This window comes from Myotis nattereri (assembly GCF_964212035.1).
Source record: "Myotis nattereri genome assembly, chromosome: 8".
Lineage (NCBI taxonomy): Eukaryota > Metazoa > Chordata > Mammalia > Chiroptera > Vespertilionidae > Myotis > Myotis nattereri.
In genome coordinates this window covers 2,500,778-2,517,772 of record NC_138083.1, presented here as the reverse complement: position 1 = coordinate 2,517,772, position 16,995 = coordinate 2,500,778, and the positions used below count along the sequence as shown (strand labels likewise).

Here is a 16,995-nt window from a genome sequence, read left to right as displayed (position 1 = left end):
GAAGTTGTGATCACTCAGAAATCTCAGACCTGAGAGCACAATGACTAGGAAAGATACCATTTTATGCCTTATGCTTGTTTGAACATCAATGTGACTTTACTAAAGCAGCGGCTATTCTGGGGACACCAAAATCAGCCTTTAGAGATGATTGATACAATTGTCCTACTTGGGTGGTATTCTAACAGTCATCCTGTTTGCAGAATTCTTTAGTCTTTTGATAACCATTCACCAATGGGCAACTTGTTTTTGTCTAAAATATCAGGGATGCTAGAATGTCTTTGGAGGGCTTTACTCTTTCTGCACACATTTTGGTCAGGCCAGACATAGCCTCCTCAGTCCCAAATAGGAGGACGAGTGGGAGCTGGGTGTGGGCACATGTGAGCAGCCTGAACAGCCCTGCCCCCGACCCCTTCCCTGCAGCTCTGCCCTGTGCACCCCACCCTACCGTCCCGTGTGCCTTTGCGTGCCACCTGCTGTTCAAGCTGCACATCAGCGTGGTGTTGTTCGCTCTTGCAGCCAAACCTTTCCCAAAGGCTTCCTCCCCCAGCGCAGCTCCTGCTCTCCCTCCTCTCCTGCAGGCTTTGACTACACCCACGACGCCGAGGCCGCGCACATGGCCGCCACTGCCATCCTGAACCTGTCCACGCGCTGCTGGGAGCGGCCCGAGAACCTCAGCACGAAGCCACAGGAAGCGCCCCGCAAGGTCGGTGTGTCCCCCGCAGGGCCCCTTCGGAGGCAGACATCGTCGGGAGGAGTTTGCAGTCAGGGCCACAGGCCTGAGGGGGGCGTTCTCAGGACCACCCGTCCATCTGGGGAGGGTGCTGTTTTCTCCCTCTCCCTCTGCTGTGGCTCCTGATGAGCAGAGAGCTTGGATGGGTGCCTTCTGAGAGCTCTGTGTGCTGAGCCTAAAGAGGGTGTGTGTTCCAACGTGTCTCCTTGAGTCTGAGGGTCATGCACACACATGTTCCCTGTGTCTCCTGAGACTGAGGGTCACACACACACACACACACACACACACACACACACACACACACACACACACCTTGCCTCGTGTCTCCCTGAGACTAAAAAGTCACATACACATGTGTTCCCTCATATCTCCCTGAGACTATCATGCACATACATGTTCCCTCGTGTCTCCCTGAGACTGAGGGTCCTGCACATGTTCTCGTCTGACCATGCTCATGCCCTCAGGGCCTGGTTTGTGGCCCATGGAGACCGAAGGAGGGAGGTCGCAAGTCCTCCATCTGGGCCTCAGAGGCGCTTCTTCCTGTCTGGCTATTTTCTTCAGAGGGAAGCGGGTCTGGCGCTCTGCAGCCCCGCATTCGGGACCTCGAGGCCCACGTGGAGGGCGTGGGGCCAGGATGCAGATGCCCCTTTACGTTGTAGGCAGTGGCCATCGAGGTGGATGAGCATGGGACCCTGGACCTGAGTATGCGCAGGCACCGCAGGCGGGAGGGCATGTTCCCCGGCAGTGGCGGCCCCGAGCCTGGGGTGAAGGCTCCCGAGGCCTCCCAGCGCCAGAGCAGCACCAGTGCTCCCGGAAGCTCCATGACGCCCCAGTCCAGCCAGGCCTCCCACCAGGATGAATGGGACCGGCCTCTGGACTACACCAAGCCCAGCCGCCAGCGAGAGGAGGAGCCCGAGGAGGTGGGTGCGTGGCCTGAGGGGCCCTGTCCCTTTGCACTCGGGTCTGCACCCTCGGGCGGGAGGACTCCGCCGCCGCTGGGGGCGTTTCTGCCAGTGGCGTGCGGTGTCCGTGTCCCTCTGAGAGTGCAGTCTCCTTGCCTCTAAGACATGCTGGGACCTCGGAGAGTCCGGGGAAGGGGGGGCTTCTCTCAGTCCCCACAAGCGACGACTTGGGAATGGCTCTGAGGTCCTTGGTTTTGGGGGCTTCCAGCCAACCTGCTTCCCAAATAGGCACACCTGAACCCCAGCAGCAGCCCTGGGCCCTCCAGGCCACCTGGCTCCGTGGACAGAGGCAGGAGAGAACTCCTGGCCTCAGAGCCTCCGTGCTGGGCAGTGGCCTGGTCCCAAGACAGGCACCGCCTGGTAAAGAGCAAAAAGCTGGGCGCCTGTGCTGGGCTGTGGTCTGGGCGCCGCAGGCAGTCCCTGCCCAGCCGCTCCACCCAGCTGAGATGCTGGCTGATTGAGGGCTTTTCCTGAAGAGCTGTGCGTCTTGAACAGCAAAGCCCAGCTCTGCGGGCGGCACCGCCCTGGCAGCTCTGCAGTGTGGGCAGGTCCCCTCACCCGCTTCTCCCCGCTAGCCCCCCTCCTCCCTGGAGGGCAGGGCAGGTCCCTGTGGAGGAGGAGGTGGCAGGGAGACCTCCCATCTGAGTACCTGTCACCTCCGTGATTCTGTCTTGCTGGTGAGCCAGGCTCCCTCTACATGTGTCATATGAGGCCCCAGACTGAGGTCACATGGCTGTAACTTGGTGTTTGGCGCCGAGGAGGGGTGCCTCTGAAACTGAGCCCCAGTGAGGGAGGCTGGCCAAGACCCGCCCACCGCGAGCTGCGCTCCCGCTTTCTCCCTGTTTGGCAGAGTCCCGTCTGTAGTCAGGACTCTCCTGTGTGGGGGCTGCAGTGCAGGTGGGGGCCTCTGTGTCTGTGTTATCCTTGTTCCTGTCTTGCCCCCACGATTTATCTGCACCCCCTCCCGCAGCGACTTGTCTCCAGTGGCCCCCTGTGTCTCCTTCACTGGCCCTCTCCCCAACCCTCCTCAGGCTGATCCCCATCCCTGAGCGGCCCCTTCTCTCCAAGCATCCTTGTCTCCTCCCAGGACTGACCATCATCTATGGCAGCGGTTCTCAACCTGTGGGTCGCGACCCCTTTGGGGGTCGAACGACCCTTTCACAGGGGTCGCCTAAGACCATCGGAAAACACATATTTCCGATAGTCTCAGGAACCGAGACACCGCTCCTCTATCCGTCTCCAGGCGGGTCCGCCCACATGCAGAGACGCCCACATATGAGTATCCGGCATGTTAAAGAGTCGCGGCATTAGGGAGGTTGAGAACCACTAATCTATGGGGTGGCCCAGAGGCCCCGCCCCGAGGTTCCCACCACGGAAGCCTGTTCCCATGCTCTGCCTTGCAGCCGGCAGCCCCTCCAGGCAGAAGCCTCAGCTCAGCCCTGCCCCTTCCTCTCCCCAGCTGTCTCTCCCGGTCATGGGAGCCCTGTCCATGGGGCCACCCCTGGCAACACCTCCTGAGCCAGGCTTTCTCCGTCCCTGCACCATGATCCTGGCTCCCAGCTCAGACACTCCTTCCAGTGCAGCCGCACTGTCCCGCACCCATGGCCTCCGGGTGCTTCCTGCTCGGAGCTTTTGGGAGCCCTGTCCATGCTGAAGGGCAGATTTTTAAAAAATTAAATTTATTGGGGTGACATTGGCCAATAGCTTGCAACTCAATCAAGCGAATGGGTCAATGACGGTGACAAGACCTCGAGCAGTCCTTCTCGGGGCTGGTGCTCTAGGGCGTGTCCTCCTTTGACCCCAGAAGGTCTGGGAGGGGCTCCCCTGAGCTCCATTTCCAAAGGGGCCCCTCAGCCCCAAGAGGCTGAGCACTTGCAGGGACACAGAGCGAGGGCCAGGGCTGGGGGTGCGCGCGAGGCTGCGTGACGCCTGCGTGGGCCGGCCTTAGGAAGTGCCAGCTTGGTGCAACGTTGTGAGGGGTTGGGGGGGTGGCAGGAGATGGGGGGCCGAGGGCCAGCTGGCTGTGGGGCACGGCGATCATTCTGTTATGCTCTGCATGTGGTTACTCCTGTGCCACCTCATCGTCACAGCCTTTCCACCAAGACGATTTGGTGCCCAATGTGCCAGGCGCACCCTCCGAAGGGCTACTCTCGGTGGCGAGGACCGTGTTCAGGAGGCGGCTCAGCAGCCGCTGGACAAGGCCACCCCATGCAGGGACGCGGAGGGTGTCAGGGTCTCCTCTTCCCGGGCAGCTCTGGCTGAGGTCGAGGGACGCCAGCCCCTTGGGGTGCTGTCTTCTGTGTCTGTTGGGGGTACTCTTCTCCCTTATCTAGAGGACAGGAGACTCCAGGACGCGCCTCTGTGGCCACTGCTCTGAAGGGTCCTCTCCCTCAGCCCTGGGCGGGCGCCCGGCCCGCCAGCGGTTAAAACCTCTCCCTGCTGGTTTTTTGCAGTCAGAGCCAGCAGCCCATTCTTTTGCTTCTTCTGAAGCAGATGACCAGGAAGTGTCCGAAGAAAATCTTGAGGAGCGGAAGTACCCCGGGGATGTCACCCTGACCAACTTTAAGCTGAAGTTTCTCTCCAAGGACATCAAGAAGGAGCTGCTCACGTAAGTCTCAGCAGTCCGGACAGGAGCACAGCTGGGCCAGGCCGGGCCGGGCTGGGAGGTCGGGCGGCTCTGTCCGGGGCCTTCCGCTGCCCTCTGTCTAGAGGGGGCTCGGCCAGGCGCCGGGGACAGTGTCCGTCATGGCCGCACTGCGCTGGGCTCTCACGTGGTCCTAGAACACAACTGAGAATGAGAAAGAGCCCCTGTTCTACCCACGCAGCAGGCCGAGAGCTGAGGGAAGCGGCCTCCTGAGCACAGCCATCTGCCCGGCCACGGCCAGGCCTACCGCTGCCCTCAGCTCCGGAAGCTGACGGGCCTTTGAGCTGGTCCTCAGGGAACCCGGTGTCACCGGAGAGCAGGGAAGCTGCTGGGAGCTACTCATAGACAAACGCACCCACACCTTCCGGTCGGCCCGTGAGAGCCAGCTCTCTCAGAGGAGGGCCGAGGCCCTGCCTGTACCAGGCGTCCAGCCGCACCTGTGCTGCTCGTGCCGGGGCTCCTCTTCTTGTGCTGCGCCTCCTGCTCCGCAGCTGCTCCCCAGGACGGCCAGCTCCGGGCTCTGGCTGGGGCCTCGTCCTCAGAGAAGGCCATGCTCTTCGGAAAGGATCTCCCTGTGTGTTCATGGGCACCCACACGAGTGCTTGAGACACCCTAACTTCAAGCAGAGCTTTGATTCGGTTCCCTTTTCCCTTCTGAGTTAAGTTCTGTGGGAGCTGCCGTCCGAGGCTGAGGCTGTGCTCTGTAGGCTGAGGAGGAGGCGTTGCCCTGGGGTGATGAGGAGGAGGTGCCGCCGCCGTCCCTGCGCAGGCCTCGCAGGCGGCCCCACTCTCCTGACGCTCTTTTTCTTTGTCCAGCTGTCCCACCCCGGGCTGTGACGGCAGTGGCCACATCACCGGGAACTATGCCTCCCACCGCAGGTTCGTCCCCTGCTCGGGCCTGCCTGGCCGGGGTGCTGCGTGGTGGGTCTTCCTCCTCTCCTGCTCTGCTCCCCTCTTTGGCTTACCCCCCTCTCTTCTCTTTCAGCCTCTCTGGTTGCCCTCTTGCTGACAAGAGCCTCAGAAACCTCATGGCTGCCCATTCTGCTGACCTCAAGTATGTCTGCCCTCCTGGCCGCCCATCTCTTGGGTGGCTCCCTAGCTTTGCTGTCCCCTTCCATGAGGCTCCAGCCCAAATCGTAGGCTGCAGTCCCGGGCTGGCCCGCCTGCAGGAAGGGGCAGAGAGGCAAGGCTGTGGAGGAGCCGATTCCCGTGGCTGGGGTCGCTGTGCTTGTGTCTCCTGCTCTGAGGCTGCTGTCTGTCTGTCCCCACCACCTGGGCTGCTGTAGGCTCCTGTGCTGCCCTTGGCCCTGCCGGCCTCTCTGAGGGCCCCTGGTGGCCTGGCCCGTTCTCTCCCTGTGCTGAGGGTCCTGACGAGGGCCTGCTCCCATGCACTTGGGGTGGACCAGCCCAGAACTGACCTCACTGCCGCCAGTCTGGCTGTGACTCAGCGCTGCAGGCTGTGCTGCTCGTGCTAAAGGAAGTGCTGTTGCTGGTGAAAGAGAAAGCTCCTTGCCTCCCTTCTCTGCAGCCCTCCAGCTGCTGGCCTTGGCCCTGGTGCCCCAGATGTGCCTCTCCTCGCTCCTCCCTCTGTCTGCCGAGCCCCTCCTCTTTCTGCTTCTGCTCCTCCCTGCCCCTAATGCACTGCCGGCGGCCTGCTCGATGCCCCCAGAGGTTCCCGGGCTCAGTGTCCTCTTGGGGCGCAGCGGGACTGCCCTTGCCTTTGTGCTCATGCCGTCTGTTGAGCTGTGACAGGCTGGTCCTGGCTGAGCCAAGACGGGCAATGAGGTGTCCCTGGGCCCCTCGGGTCATCCTCTGTGGCTGCTCCTCCCTCCAGGCCTCTGTGTTGGGAGGCCCTGGGTCCAGACAAGCTTCCCTGGCCACTCCGCTCGGGGCCAGACGGAGCAGAGCCTGGCACTGAGCCGAGGAACTGCTGTGCCAAGGCTGCCAGGCCCTGAGCTAGTTTAGAAACGGGGAGAAAGCCCCAGGTCCCCGAGCGCTGCCTTCGCAAGGGGGAGCGCCTCCTTGTGCCTTGTTGCAAGGGGCTCTGTCCCCAGATGGCGCTGGGCCGGTTTGCCGCCAGGGGTCTTCCTGGGAGTGACAGCTGGGACACAGCATTTCCTAAGGCTTAGCTCGTCCCGACTCATGCCTGGGGTCCAGTCCTGGAAACCCAGCGGAACCAGCCAGCCTCTCTTCTCTCCGCTGCGCCCATGCTCCGTTCTCCTGTTTCCTCTTCCAATCCGACGGCCTTTCTTACCTGTGATTGGTTTTCATGGATTTCCAGTCTGAGGGCCTGCACGATTGAGCCATGGCCATGTGTGCTCAGGGCTGCGGGAGGGAAACACCAGAAATGTGGCTCTGAGAGTGCTGTTCCTTCTCAGACTAACAGCCTGTGAAGAGCTTTAACCCGGCCCTGGCTGGTGCTCAGTGGTTAGAGCAGCGGCCTGCAGAATGAAGGGTCCCAGGTTCTATTCCCGGTCAAGGGCAAATATCTCGGTTGCAAGTTCCCCAGCCCTGGTAGGGGCGGGAGGCAACCAATTGACGTGTCTCTGTCTCCCTCTCTCCATCCTCCCTCCCTTCCATTCTCTAGAAAGCAATGGAAAAAATACCCTCCAGTGAGGATTGAAAAGATAACTTTAACCCAGAACATACTTAGAAGTAGCACCAGAAAGTCTTCCTTGTGTGAAACGAGCTCCCCCTCAGCCTCGGGAGGTCTGGGAGGCAGCAGGCCTGCTGTTCCGAAGCCTCTCCCCAGGGCCTCCCAGGGAGACCTGCTTGTCTGGCTGAGGGGTGGGCCAGGTCCCAGCACTTTCCCGGTGCCGGAGGCTCCCTGTCTCTTTCTCCCTCCCCTGATCAGTGGGTGGCCGGCGTGGCTGCTCCCAACCAGCCTTGTGGCAGGGATGGGGACAGACACCTATGCCAACCCCTTGCAGAGGAGACCTTTCGGTGGCCTCCCTAGCGACACCTGGGTGCAGTGAGTCTCGTACCATGTTTTCTGTGTTTTAATTAAATCCATTTGCTCTTCCTGCTCACGTGCCCTCATGTGGTCAGGGTGGGACTTGGCTGCTCAGCACCCTCTGTGTGGGGAGTTGGGGTACAAAGGTGTGATGGGGACTCTGCACAGGGTACGGACAGGGATGGGACTCAGAGGGGAGACCCTGTGCACTGCCACGCCCCTCAGACACAGGCACTTCCTCCTGCTCAGACAGCCCACTCACAAGCCAGTGGTGGACGGTCCCTGCAGCTGGCCCTGTGGGTCCTCAGGGCCTGAGAGGGGCTGGTGCTGCAGGCTGCTCCAGCCACATGGACAGCACCCTCTTTTGGACTCGATTCTGGGAAAAGCTATTGAATTGGGTCTCAGCAAGGAGTGTAGGACAGTCTCACCTGCCTGGGGCAGGTGTGCCACAGTGGGACCCCTGGGGTTGCTGGTCCCACCTCTACTGGGCCTGGCAGGCACCACCCCGTGTGTGTGTTCCCGCCCTAGACTCAGGCCCCACTGGGGCTGTACCTTGCAGGGCCCTTCCCCACCATCCACCCCCGAGACTGTGAGTCTCACTCGGGCGTGGAGGCTGACGAGAAGCAGAGGCCTGAGCAGTGCCTCCCCCCTCCATGCTGCACTGGCCTCCGGGGAGCACTGACTCTGGGGAGCACTGCCTCTGGGGAGCACTGGCCTCTGGGGAGCACTGCCTCTGGGGAGCACTGCCTCTGGGGAGCACTGGCCTCTGGGGAGCACTGCCTCTGGGGAGCACTGCCTCTGGGGAGCACTGCCTCTGGGGAGCACTGGCCTCCGGGGAGCACTGCCTCTGGGGAGCACTGGCCTCTGGGGAGCACTGCCTCTGGGGAGCACTGCCTCTGGGGAGCACTGGCCTCCGGGGAGCACTGGCCTCCAGGGAGCACTGCAGGCCCCTCATGTGAGGAAGAGGCAGCAGGATGTCAGGCTGTGGCTTCAGCACTAAGAGTCATGTGAGGGGCTCCCCCATGGGCCCGAAGGACCGGAGCGGCTGGCGCCTGGGCCTCAGGCAGTGCAGGGACAGGGGGCAGCGAGGGTGCTGTGCTGTGAGGGGGGGGAGGGGGGTGACAGCTGCCTGGATGGCGGAGGGTGGCTCCTGTTAAGATGCAAAAGCCTCCTTGTCCCAGACATGGTGGGCTGAAATGTGACCACATATGACTGGAACAGAGACCATCATAACCTCAATGGGGTGTGAGTTACCGCACAGCCTGGTCAGGGGGTGATTTGACTGGTTGGTCAACTGCCACACCAGAGAGGCATTTGATGTGCGGCCTGATGTGGCAGCGATGAGGAGGGGCCCCAGAAAGTCCCGAGGGCAGGAGAGGCCAGAGGAGGCTGGGCATTGAGCCCCATGCCGTGTGCCCACCTCAAGGATTCCTATAGGGACAGGCAGTGCTGCCTGCTGGGTTCTGGGAGGTGCTCCTGTAGCTGTGGGGCATCTGCTGGCTGCACCAGCTTCCTGTCCTGCCCCCAGTGCCAGACACTGTGTGTGCCGGTGGGGGACACTGAGGAAGGGGTTAGGCAGGCAAAGACCTGTGTCCTGCTCCAGCGTGCTAGTCCCCAGGCCCCTCGGGCCACGTGGGCGCCATGGCTCTGGGTGGGAGGGTGAAGGTGTGAGTAACGGCTCTCTCATGCCACACCACAGGCCTGCCGGTCCCCATGGCCCCCGGCCAGGGTGCACCCTCACGGGGACAGCTGCAGAGTCAGGCCAGCAGCCGCGGCAGCGACAGCGACAGGAATACTTGCGTTGCTCAGAGATCATTTGGGGGACATCATTTAAGGAAGCCCACGCTCGTGCACTAAAGTGGAATTTCTATGGCCTCTGTGCTACGGCCGCCCAGCGTTTTGTGTGGGCAGAGCTGGGCTGTGTGTGTCGTGCTCCCCTTTTCCCTGGTGCCAGCCCGCCCCGCGCTGGGTGAGCACGCTGGGTCCTGGGGACGGTGTGGGTGGCTTCCCCTTCAGGGAAGCCCTCTCCTTCCCAGTGACACCATGGAGACCAGGTGCTAGGTGCTAGGCTTGCCTCCCTGACCATCCGTGTAGAGTGAAGGCCGGTGTGTGTTCTGGAACCTTCTATTGCAGCCTCAAACCCTGCACCAGGCCAGGCTCGGAGCTCAGCATCCCTGCTGTGGGGGTGTGCTCTCCTCTTGGCCTTTCTGGGACTCCGTGGAGGTCTCACTGGCAAAGCAGTGAAGGCCGGAGGCCGGTGGAAGGCTGGCCAGGGTGGGCACCACCGACTGCGAGGCCCCCTGGGGTGGGCGTCTTCACCGGCTCAGTCCCAGCTCCCTTGTCCCTTTGCTTTGCAGGTGCCCCACGCCCGGCTGTGATGGCTCTGGCCACATCACGGGGAACTACGCTTCGCACCGCAGGTGAGCCTGCGCGCCCAGGGGTGCCGGGGGGCGGGGCCTCTTTCTCAGGTGAAGGTGTAAAGGTCCAAGTAAGATGTCAGTGTTGCTGGCAGCCAGGCTGAGCTGCCTCTGCACCAGAGCTGGGCTCTTGGGGGCGCACCCTGTTGGGGGTCTTCCAGGGCTGCAGACCCCGGGGTGAGGTGCTGCTGCTCTGGGACCACAGTTGTATTTTTCCTCTTTTGAAACCAGCTTGTCAGGCTGCCCTCGTGCCAAGAAGAGTGGCACCAAGGTGACGCCGACCAAGGACGACAAGGAGGACCCCGAGCTGATGAAGTAAGTCAGGGCCTTGCCTGGCAGAACTGGGGCTTTCCTGTAGTGTCTCGATCCCTTTCCATTAATATGGCCCGTCAGTGACAGCACCTGCTCGTACAGATGTTCTCGCCCCAGGTATGTGGATGCCTATGAAGGCGTGAGCCCTGTGCATTGTATCGGGGCACGCAGGCCCCAGCCATGGCCGAGAGGCACAGGGCCCTGCTACCCAGGTACCAGAGGCCAACTGGGCACAGGGCTGAGGTGTGGAGCAGCCCCTGGGGCACTCGTGGGCACTGGCTCGGTCCGTCTGTGGGAAAGAGCAGGTGCAGGGGTTGAGGAGGAGGCTGTGGTAAGAAAGATGGCAGATCTTGCAGTCGGTCGTGAGTGTGGGGCTCACAGACCTGCGTGCTCACACACCTTTGCGGGAGCCGGTGAGATCCTTGGAGGTTCGCCCTGGACTGGGGCCTCCACACGGCTGTGGGAGGAGGGGTGCAGTGAGCGCCCTGGGCTGTCCCTGCAGACAGTTCAAGCCAGTGCCAGGAGTGCAGGCTCCCTGGGCCCCGGCTCCTCTTCCCCATGTGCTGTGACCTTTGTTTTAAAAAAACAAAACAAACAAACAAGATTTCTGCAGCCAGCTGAGAAGGTGACTTTCAGAAACAGCTCAGCCTCTGCAGGAGGGGCGAGCTCCTTGGGCTCCCAGGCAAGGGGCCTGCAGGCTGCCCTGCTGCAGGACGGGGTTTTGTGACATGCCCTCCCTGAGACTCTGGACAGGCTGGCGAGGAGAGGGCTCCCGTTTTGGCCCCTGTGTCTGCTCTGCTTGAGATTAAGTCCTGTCAGCACTTTGTGGTGAATCCCTGTGGCCACAGCTGGGTAACTGGCCATCCAAGTCTGTGGAGGCTCCTGGGGTCGGGAGCTGGATGCCCTCTGTCCTCACTACAGTGGCATCTGGGATCCCGGTGGCTCATCACTCCTGCTCCCAGCACAGGCTGCCCAGGGAGCGCAGAAGCCACGCGAGTCGGCACTCCACACACGTGTTAACAATGTCACCTGACAGCTCTGAAGATCTGGGCGCTGGATGGATGAGAAGAAAGTGCTCACTATGCCCTCAGTTCTAGGGACACAGCACAGCCCCTGCAGGCAGCTGCACAGAGAGCGAAGGAGACTCCAGGCCCACCGCTCACTCGGCCTTTTGATCTTGTCATGTCGGGGCTTCATGGGCACCTGGCCCAGGCCTCCTGCCAGATGCCCTCAGCTGGGAGGCGTCCAGGTTTGGGGGATGGGTATAAAATGGAACCTCCCCAACCCCCTGTGAGCCCCTGGCAGTGTGTCTGCTCTGAACTATGGGCTGAGGTGACCTTGGATGGGGTCAGTGGACACCCCACAGGCCCGAGGTCCATGTGGGTGGGATGACTAAGGAAATGGGAGCTGGCAGAAGGGGACAAATAAGGCCGGAAAGTGTCTGCGGTGGCTGCTCCGACCGAGGCCGGGGTGTTGGGGCTAGGAGCCCAGATGGCCTTGTCACTGGGCAGTGCACACCCCCGCGCCCCCCTCCGGTGCTGCAGGAGCCCTGGGACGGCCCAGCCCTGCCACGGGCTTCCTGCCCTGGCTTCTCTGAGCCCAGGAACCTCTCTGTAACCTGAGTGGTGTGTCCCCTCCTGGGCCCTGTGCGCTGGCGGATCTGCAGCACAAAGGCAGTGGTGACCAGCATCATGTTAAAGGAGTCTTGCTTGCTGGAGGGAGAAGACGAGGAACTTGCAGATAGAGGAGCTTGTCCTCCGTCCCCTGTTGGCCCAAAAGCCTGGACCCGTCGGTGCTCAGAAGGAACAGCTGTGAGCTGCCGGGCCAGGTCCCTCCCCATGAGGCCACCCAGAGCTCTTGGCCTCGACCTGCTGTGTGTGACCGCGTGGTCCTGACAGCAGGGTGCAGGGCAGTCACTCTGAGCCCCCCTCACGTCATCTCACCTGTCCCTGGGGCGTTGTGATTTCTGTAGGGACCCCTTCCTCTCCTTGAACAACCTGAATAAAGGGGAGGCCAGCCTCAGGCTGGGTCACTCTGGGGTGTCTGAGCCTGTTTCCCATGTGAGCTGTGGCCTCCATCCATCCTTCCAGACACACATTTCAGATGTGGCAAAGCTGGGACACCCACAGGCATCATGCCATGACCAGCCTCATTATGGGTGCTGGGGGGTGGTAGGGCTCAGGGTACCCTTCTGACCTCTGTGACTCCTAGGCCACCCAGGCCTGTGCTTGGTGCAGGCTCCCAGCCAGTGGTCTCTGGGTGGTTCCAGCGGGCACTTCACCACTGGCATGGTACAAGGCGGCATTGGCAGCAGGTCTACTAGTAGGGTGGACCCAGAGACCCCCGCGAGCCACCTCGGGGCCAGGGCGTCATGTTAAAGTCTGCTGGGGACCCTCTGGCCACGCAGGGGGCAGAGACTAAGGCTGGAGAGGGGACGTGATTCCTGTGGCTGTCACCGCCCTGGGGCTGCGGCCATGGCAGGGCCCGTGTGGGGGGGTCTCTGGGCTCTGCCCCTGGCACCCCTTGCTCCCCTCTGAAATGTCTGTGCCAGGTGTCCAGTTCCAGGCTGTGTGGGGCTTGGCCACGTCAGCGGCAAGTATGCCTCCCACCGAAGCGCATCGGGCTGCCCGCTGGCCGCCCGCCGGCAGAAGGAGGGCTCCCTCAACGGCCCCTCGTTCTGGAAGTCGCCGAGGAACGAGGGACCCACGTGCCCCACTCCGGGCTGCGACGGCTCCGGCCACGCCAACGGCGGCTTCCTCACCCACCGGAGGTACCTGCTCCCTCTGTGCCCCGGGGGGGGGGGGGGGCTCCTCACCCACCGGAGGTACCAGCTCCCTCTGTGCCCCGGGGGGGGGGGGGGCGGCTCCTCACCCACCGGAGGTACCAGCTCCCTCTGTGCCCCGGGTGGGGGGGCGGCTCCTCACCCACCGGAGGTACCTGCTCCCTCTGTGCACTGGGGGGCTCCTGGGGGCTCCTGGGGAGGCGAGAGGAAGCCTGTGGCCCAGGTGATGTGCCTGTGGCCTGTCACCTGAGGCGGCTGTCACTGCCTCTCTCCACGTGTCTGAGTCCCTCCTGAGTCCTGGCTGCCAGCGTCTTAGGAGCAGTGTTGGTTGCCATGCTCCGTGCCCTGCTTTTCTGCTGGGGCCTCTTTGAAGTTTGGGGCCGGCCTTGCCTGTCTTGCAAAGAGGCCTGGTGACAAGACCCCTCCTCACCCTGTCAGTGGTCCTGGGGGCTCCTCCCCCACCTCCCCCCCCACCCCTCACCCCAGGGCGAGTGAAACTTTTTCACCAGCCCGCTTCCTCTGTGCCAGGTGATGGCGGAGGCGCACAGAGCCACCACTGGGGCCTGTCTCCTTCTTGTATTTGCCCTCGTCTATCCACCATGAGATCAATGAACTCACTCACTCCACAAGCCTCTCCTGGAGTCCACGGAGCACCAGGCTCTGGAGAGACAGCAGAGATGAGATTGACAGCTGGCCTCCTGGAGGCCACGTGGGCAGGGCGGGTGGGAAGACGGGCTGCAAACAAACAGGTGAAACACCCGGTGTGGTCAGAGGTGGTCCCCGCTGGGGAGGCGTAGCTGGGAGGGTGTAGAGGGAGGGAGCAGCTTCCCAGGACATCGGGACACAAGTCTTCAGGGCAGTGACCAGGGTCCTAGACGAGGAGGGAGGGAGCTGAGGGACTGTCCCTGGGTGAGGGGGCAAAAGGTCATGAGCTAGAAAGTTCCATCCAGGACCCTCCCAGGCCACCAGCCGCGAGGACTTGGCTCTCACTGGGATGTGTGACCTTCGGCTGGTTTTTGATGTGTGACTTTTGCTTCCAGCTTGTCCGGCTGTCCCAGAGCAACCTTTGCTGGAAAGAAGGGAAAACTCTCAGGGGATGATGTTCTCGGCACGAAGTTTAAGACGAGTGATGGTAAGGACGCCCCTCGGCAGCATCTGCGTGGACCTGGCACCGGGGTGAGCGAGCCTTCCCGTAGGGAGGGTTAGGGGTGCAGAACCCATCATGGTGGAGACAGATCCCTTGACCTGAGCCAATGGGTCTCCGGACGTTGGCTTTCACCTAGGGTGGCCGTGCCTGGGCCCCCAGCACTGCAGCTCTGACCTGGGCGTCGGTGAGTCCTGGCAGCAGAGGAGCCTGCTGGCTGACCTGGGGGCTGTGCCCTGCAGGCGTGAGGAGCAGAGAACTCAGTCCCAGTGGAGAGGGAGCTGAGAAAACTCAGTATCATCTGAAAACACTTCCATGTTATTCTTGGCAATTATTGCCTGTGACCCAGGGCCAGGAGGCAAACCACAGACACAGCCAGTGGCCGCAGACCAGCCTTCCCAGCATGAAATGTGGGAGGTGAGCCACTCACCAAGGGGTGCTCAGAAAGCAGGCCAGGTGCCTCTGCTCGGAAAGGGGCCCCAGTTCCATCCAGAGAGCAGACCTCTGCCACACCCCTCCTCGCTGGCCTGGGTGTGAGGCGGAGAGCCATGACCAGGCTTTCTCTCTGGGGCAGTGCTGGAGAACGATGAGGAGATCAAGCAGCTGAACCAGGAGATTCGAGACCTGAATGAGTCCAACTCAGAGATGGAGGCCGCCATGGTGCAGCTGCAGTCTCAGGTGGGTGGCTCCACCCACCTGCCCGCTGGCTCCCAATTCAACAAAGTCCTTTTGTCCTGGGTCCTTGGCTTCCTCTCTGAGGGGGGAAGAGCCGAGCCCCACATCAAGGTCACTGCCGGTCTGGGCAGATGAGCACGGTGCTCATGGCCGCCTCTGGCCCACTCTGCTGTCGGTGTTGGGCTCTGGCACCGGCGGTTGGTGGCCCGGCAGAGTCAGTGGCAGGAGGAGCACCCACAGTGTGGGTTTGAAGAGCGGGACAGAGCTGGTCCCAAGCCGCGTGGCCACACAGGCTGCGCGCACCTTCCTGTGCTCGTGGGGCTGATTCAGCGCAGTCAGCTCCACGGGTCGTCAGCGGAGCCCGTTTCTGAGAAGGCAGTGAGTGTGTGTGACCCAGCAGGCTGCACCGAGCGGCGGCATTGCCGAGGACTCTACGTGTGTGTGCCGCATCCCTCGGACTTCCCCCAAATGAATGCTTGCGACCAGGAAAAAGCAGTAAAGATCTCATCTTGAAAAGGAGACCATGGCCTGCCCTTGGGTGCTGAGTGGGGCTGGAACAGAGCTGAGCATACAGAGGTGGGGCCACACAGAGTAATGTCCTTGTGGCTGATGCGACAAAGGGACAAGGAGGGAACCGGGCCCTGCAGGACTTGAGGGCAGAGAGGCGGCACAGAAGATGGGGCTCCTGTCCTGAGGCCGCAATGTGACACGTCTAACTGCTCCTTCCTTCCCGGCAAAGTGCCGACTGCTTGTCACTCAGAGGCCATGCAAACACAGCGGCAGCCCCGAGGGCAGGGAGGGTTGTCACACTGCCAGCGGCATCTTCCCCAGGGTCCTGGACAGTGGAAGCAGAGAGGGCATCAGGCCGTCTCTGGGCTCCAAGACACATCTTTGTGCCATGTCTGTCCCTTCCTGGCCCTTGCCTTCTCAAAGACCATGGGCCCTCTGGCATCAGTAACCAGCAGGTAGGGCCTCTAATTTCTCTTCATTTGCCAACGCCCATCTTTTGTTGTTGTTGTTAATCCTCACCTGAGGATATTTTCCCATTGAGCTTGCCCAGGCTCCTTTCTCTCTTTTTAGGGGGTGTTGGGGGAGGAGAGAAACATTGATGTGAGAGAGACACATTGATTGGTTGCTTCCCACACATCCCGACCAGGCCAGGGATCTAGCCTGCACCTGAGGTGCGTGCCCTTGACTGGATCAAACCTGGGACCCTTCAGTCTGAGGACTGACGCTCTACCCACTGAGGCAAAGGGCCAGGGCGCCACGCCCACCTTTAGAAGTGTATTCAGCAGTCCTTTAGGGAGGACTCCCTTCCCCTCCAGGGAGTTGCTGGGCGGAGGCTGAGGCCCAGAGGCAGCCACCCAGACGCAGGATGCTCCCAGCCGTTGGCCACAGAGCCACCTGGCTGGAGGAAAACGTCCACCCCCACCCCCACCCCCACCCCGCTCCCGCGGTTCGTCACTGACACTGAACTTTCTGAGCCCAGGCTCCTGCAAAATGCAGTCAGGCAGGCCCACCTTCCTGTGCTGGCCATGCGCCCCTGCACGGCTGTGCGGGTGGCCTGAGCCGCCCAGGGCACACAGCACTGCCCATGGCCGCCAGCCCAGGCATCGCTGTCTTCTGGCATTCCACTGTAGAGCCCGGAGCCCCCCTGGGATTCCCCTCTGGTGTCCTGCTGGAAACCCCAGGGCCCTGTCAGGGTGCCTGGAGGAGTCATCGGCCCACTCCCCTGGGCGATGGGCTTCTGGGGACAGTGGCTGCCTGCCCTCCCCAACCTCCCGCCTCCTCAGCTGCTTTAGACACATTGCTGGTCTTTGTGGGGTGGAAACCCAAAGGCAGCAGACACCCCGCTGGGTGCAGAACTCCCATCACAAACGAGGACTGTGAAGCTGCCCAGGATCGCGCTTGCCTGGGCTCCTTTCTTTCACCCCAAGGAAGACACACACCAAGCCATGGCCCACATTGCCCCTGGCTAGTCACCGTGTGCCCTGCAACCAGGGACCAGGGCGCTGCCAGCCCCTCCCTGTGGCAGGGACCCTCCCCCTGAGGCAGGAGATGGCCCCAGGAGGACGTGAGGGATGGCTCCCGTCTCTGTCAGTGCAGATCTCCTCCATGGAGAAGAGCCTGCGGACCATTGAACAGGAGAACAAGCTCATCGAGGAGCAGAACGAAGCCCTGTTTCTGGAGCTGTCGGGCCTGAGCCAGGCCCTCATCCAAAGTCTTGCCAACATCCGCCTTCCGCACATGGTGAGCAGCAGGCGGCCTGGGGCGCACGGGGGGGGGGGGGGGGGGGCTGCCACATGGTTCCTGGCCTCCTGAGCCGCTGGAGATCCGCAGCCAGCCCTCCTGGGGGATGGAGTGGAGGGGCAGTCAG

General features: G+C 62.1%; 1 protein-coding gene across 1 annotated transcript in view; it reads left to right on the top strand.

Annotated features, from left to right (window-relative positions):
- LOC308523402 (dnaJ homolog subfamily C member 5) overlaps positions 1-16,995 on the top strand; it is a 290,237-nt gene that overhangs the window by 236,143 nt on the left and 37,099 nt on the right. The window contains exons 15-25 of the mRNA XM_081097335.1: positions 579-703; positions 1,390-1,650; positions 4,146-4,300; positions 5,152-5,214; positions 5,321-5,389; positions 9,646-9,708; positions 9,937-10,020; positions 12,569-12,787; positions 13,840-13,931; positions 14,518-14,621; positions 16,725-16,868. Of these exons, the coding sequence (XP_080953461.1) occupies positions 579-703; positions 1,390-1,650; positions 4,146-4,300; positions 5,152-5,214; positions 5,321-5,389; positions 9,646-9,708; positions 9,937-10,020; positions 12,569-12,787; positions 13,840-13,931; positions 14,518-14,621; positions 16,725-16,868 (1,379 nt within the window). The remainder of the gene's footprint in view (positions 1-578; positions 704-1,389; positions 1,651-4,145; positions 4,301-5,151; positions 5,215-5,320; positions 5,390-9,645; positions 9,709-9,936; positions 10,021-12,568; positions 12,788-13,839; positions 13,932-14,517; positions 14,622-16,724; positions 16,869-16,995) is intronic.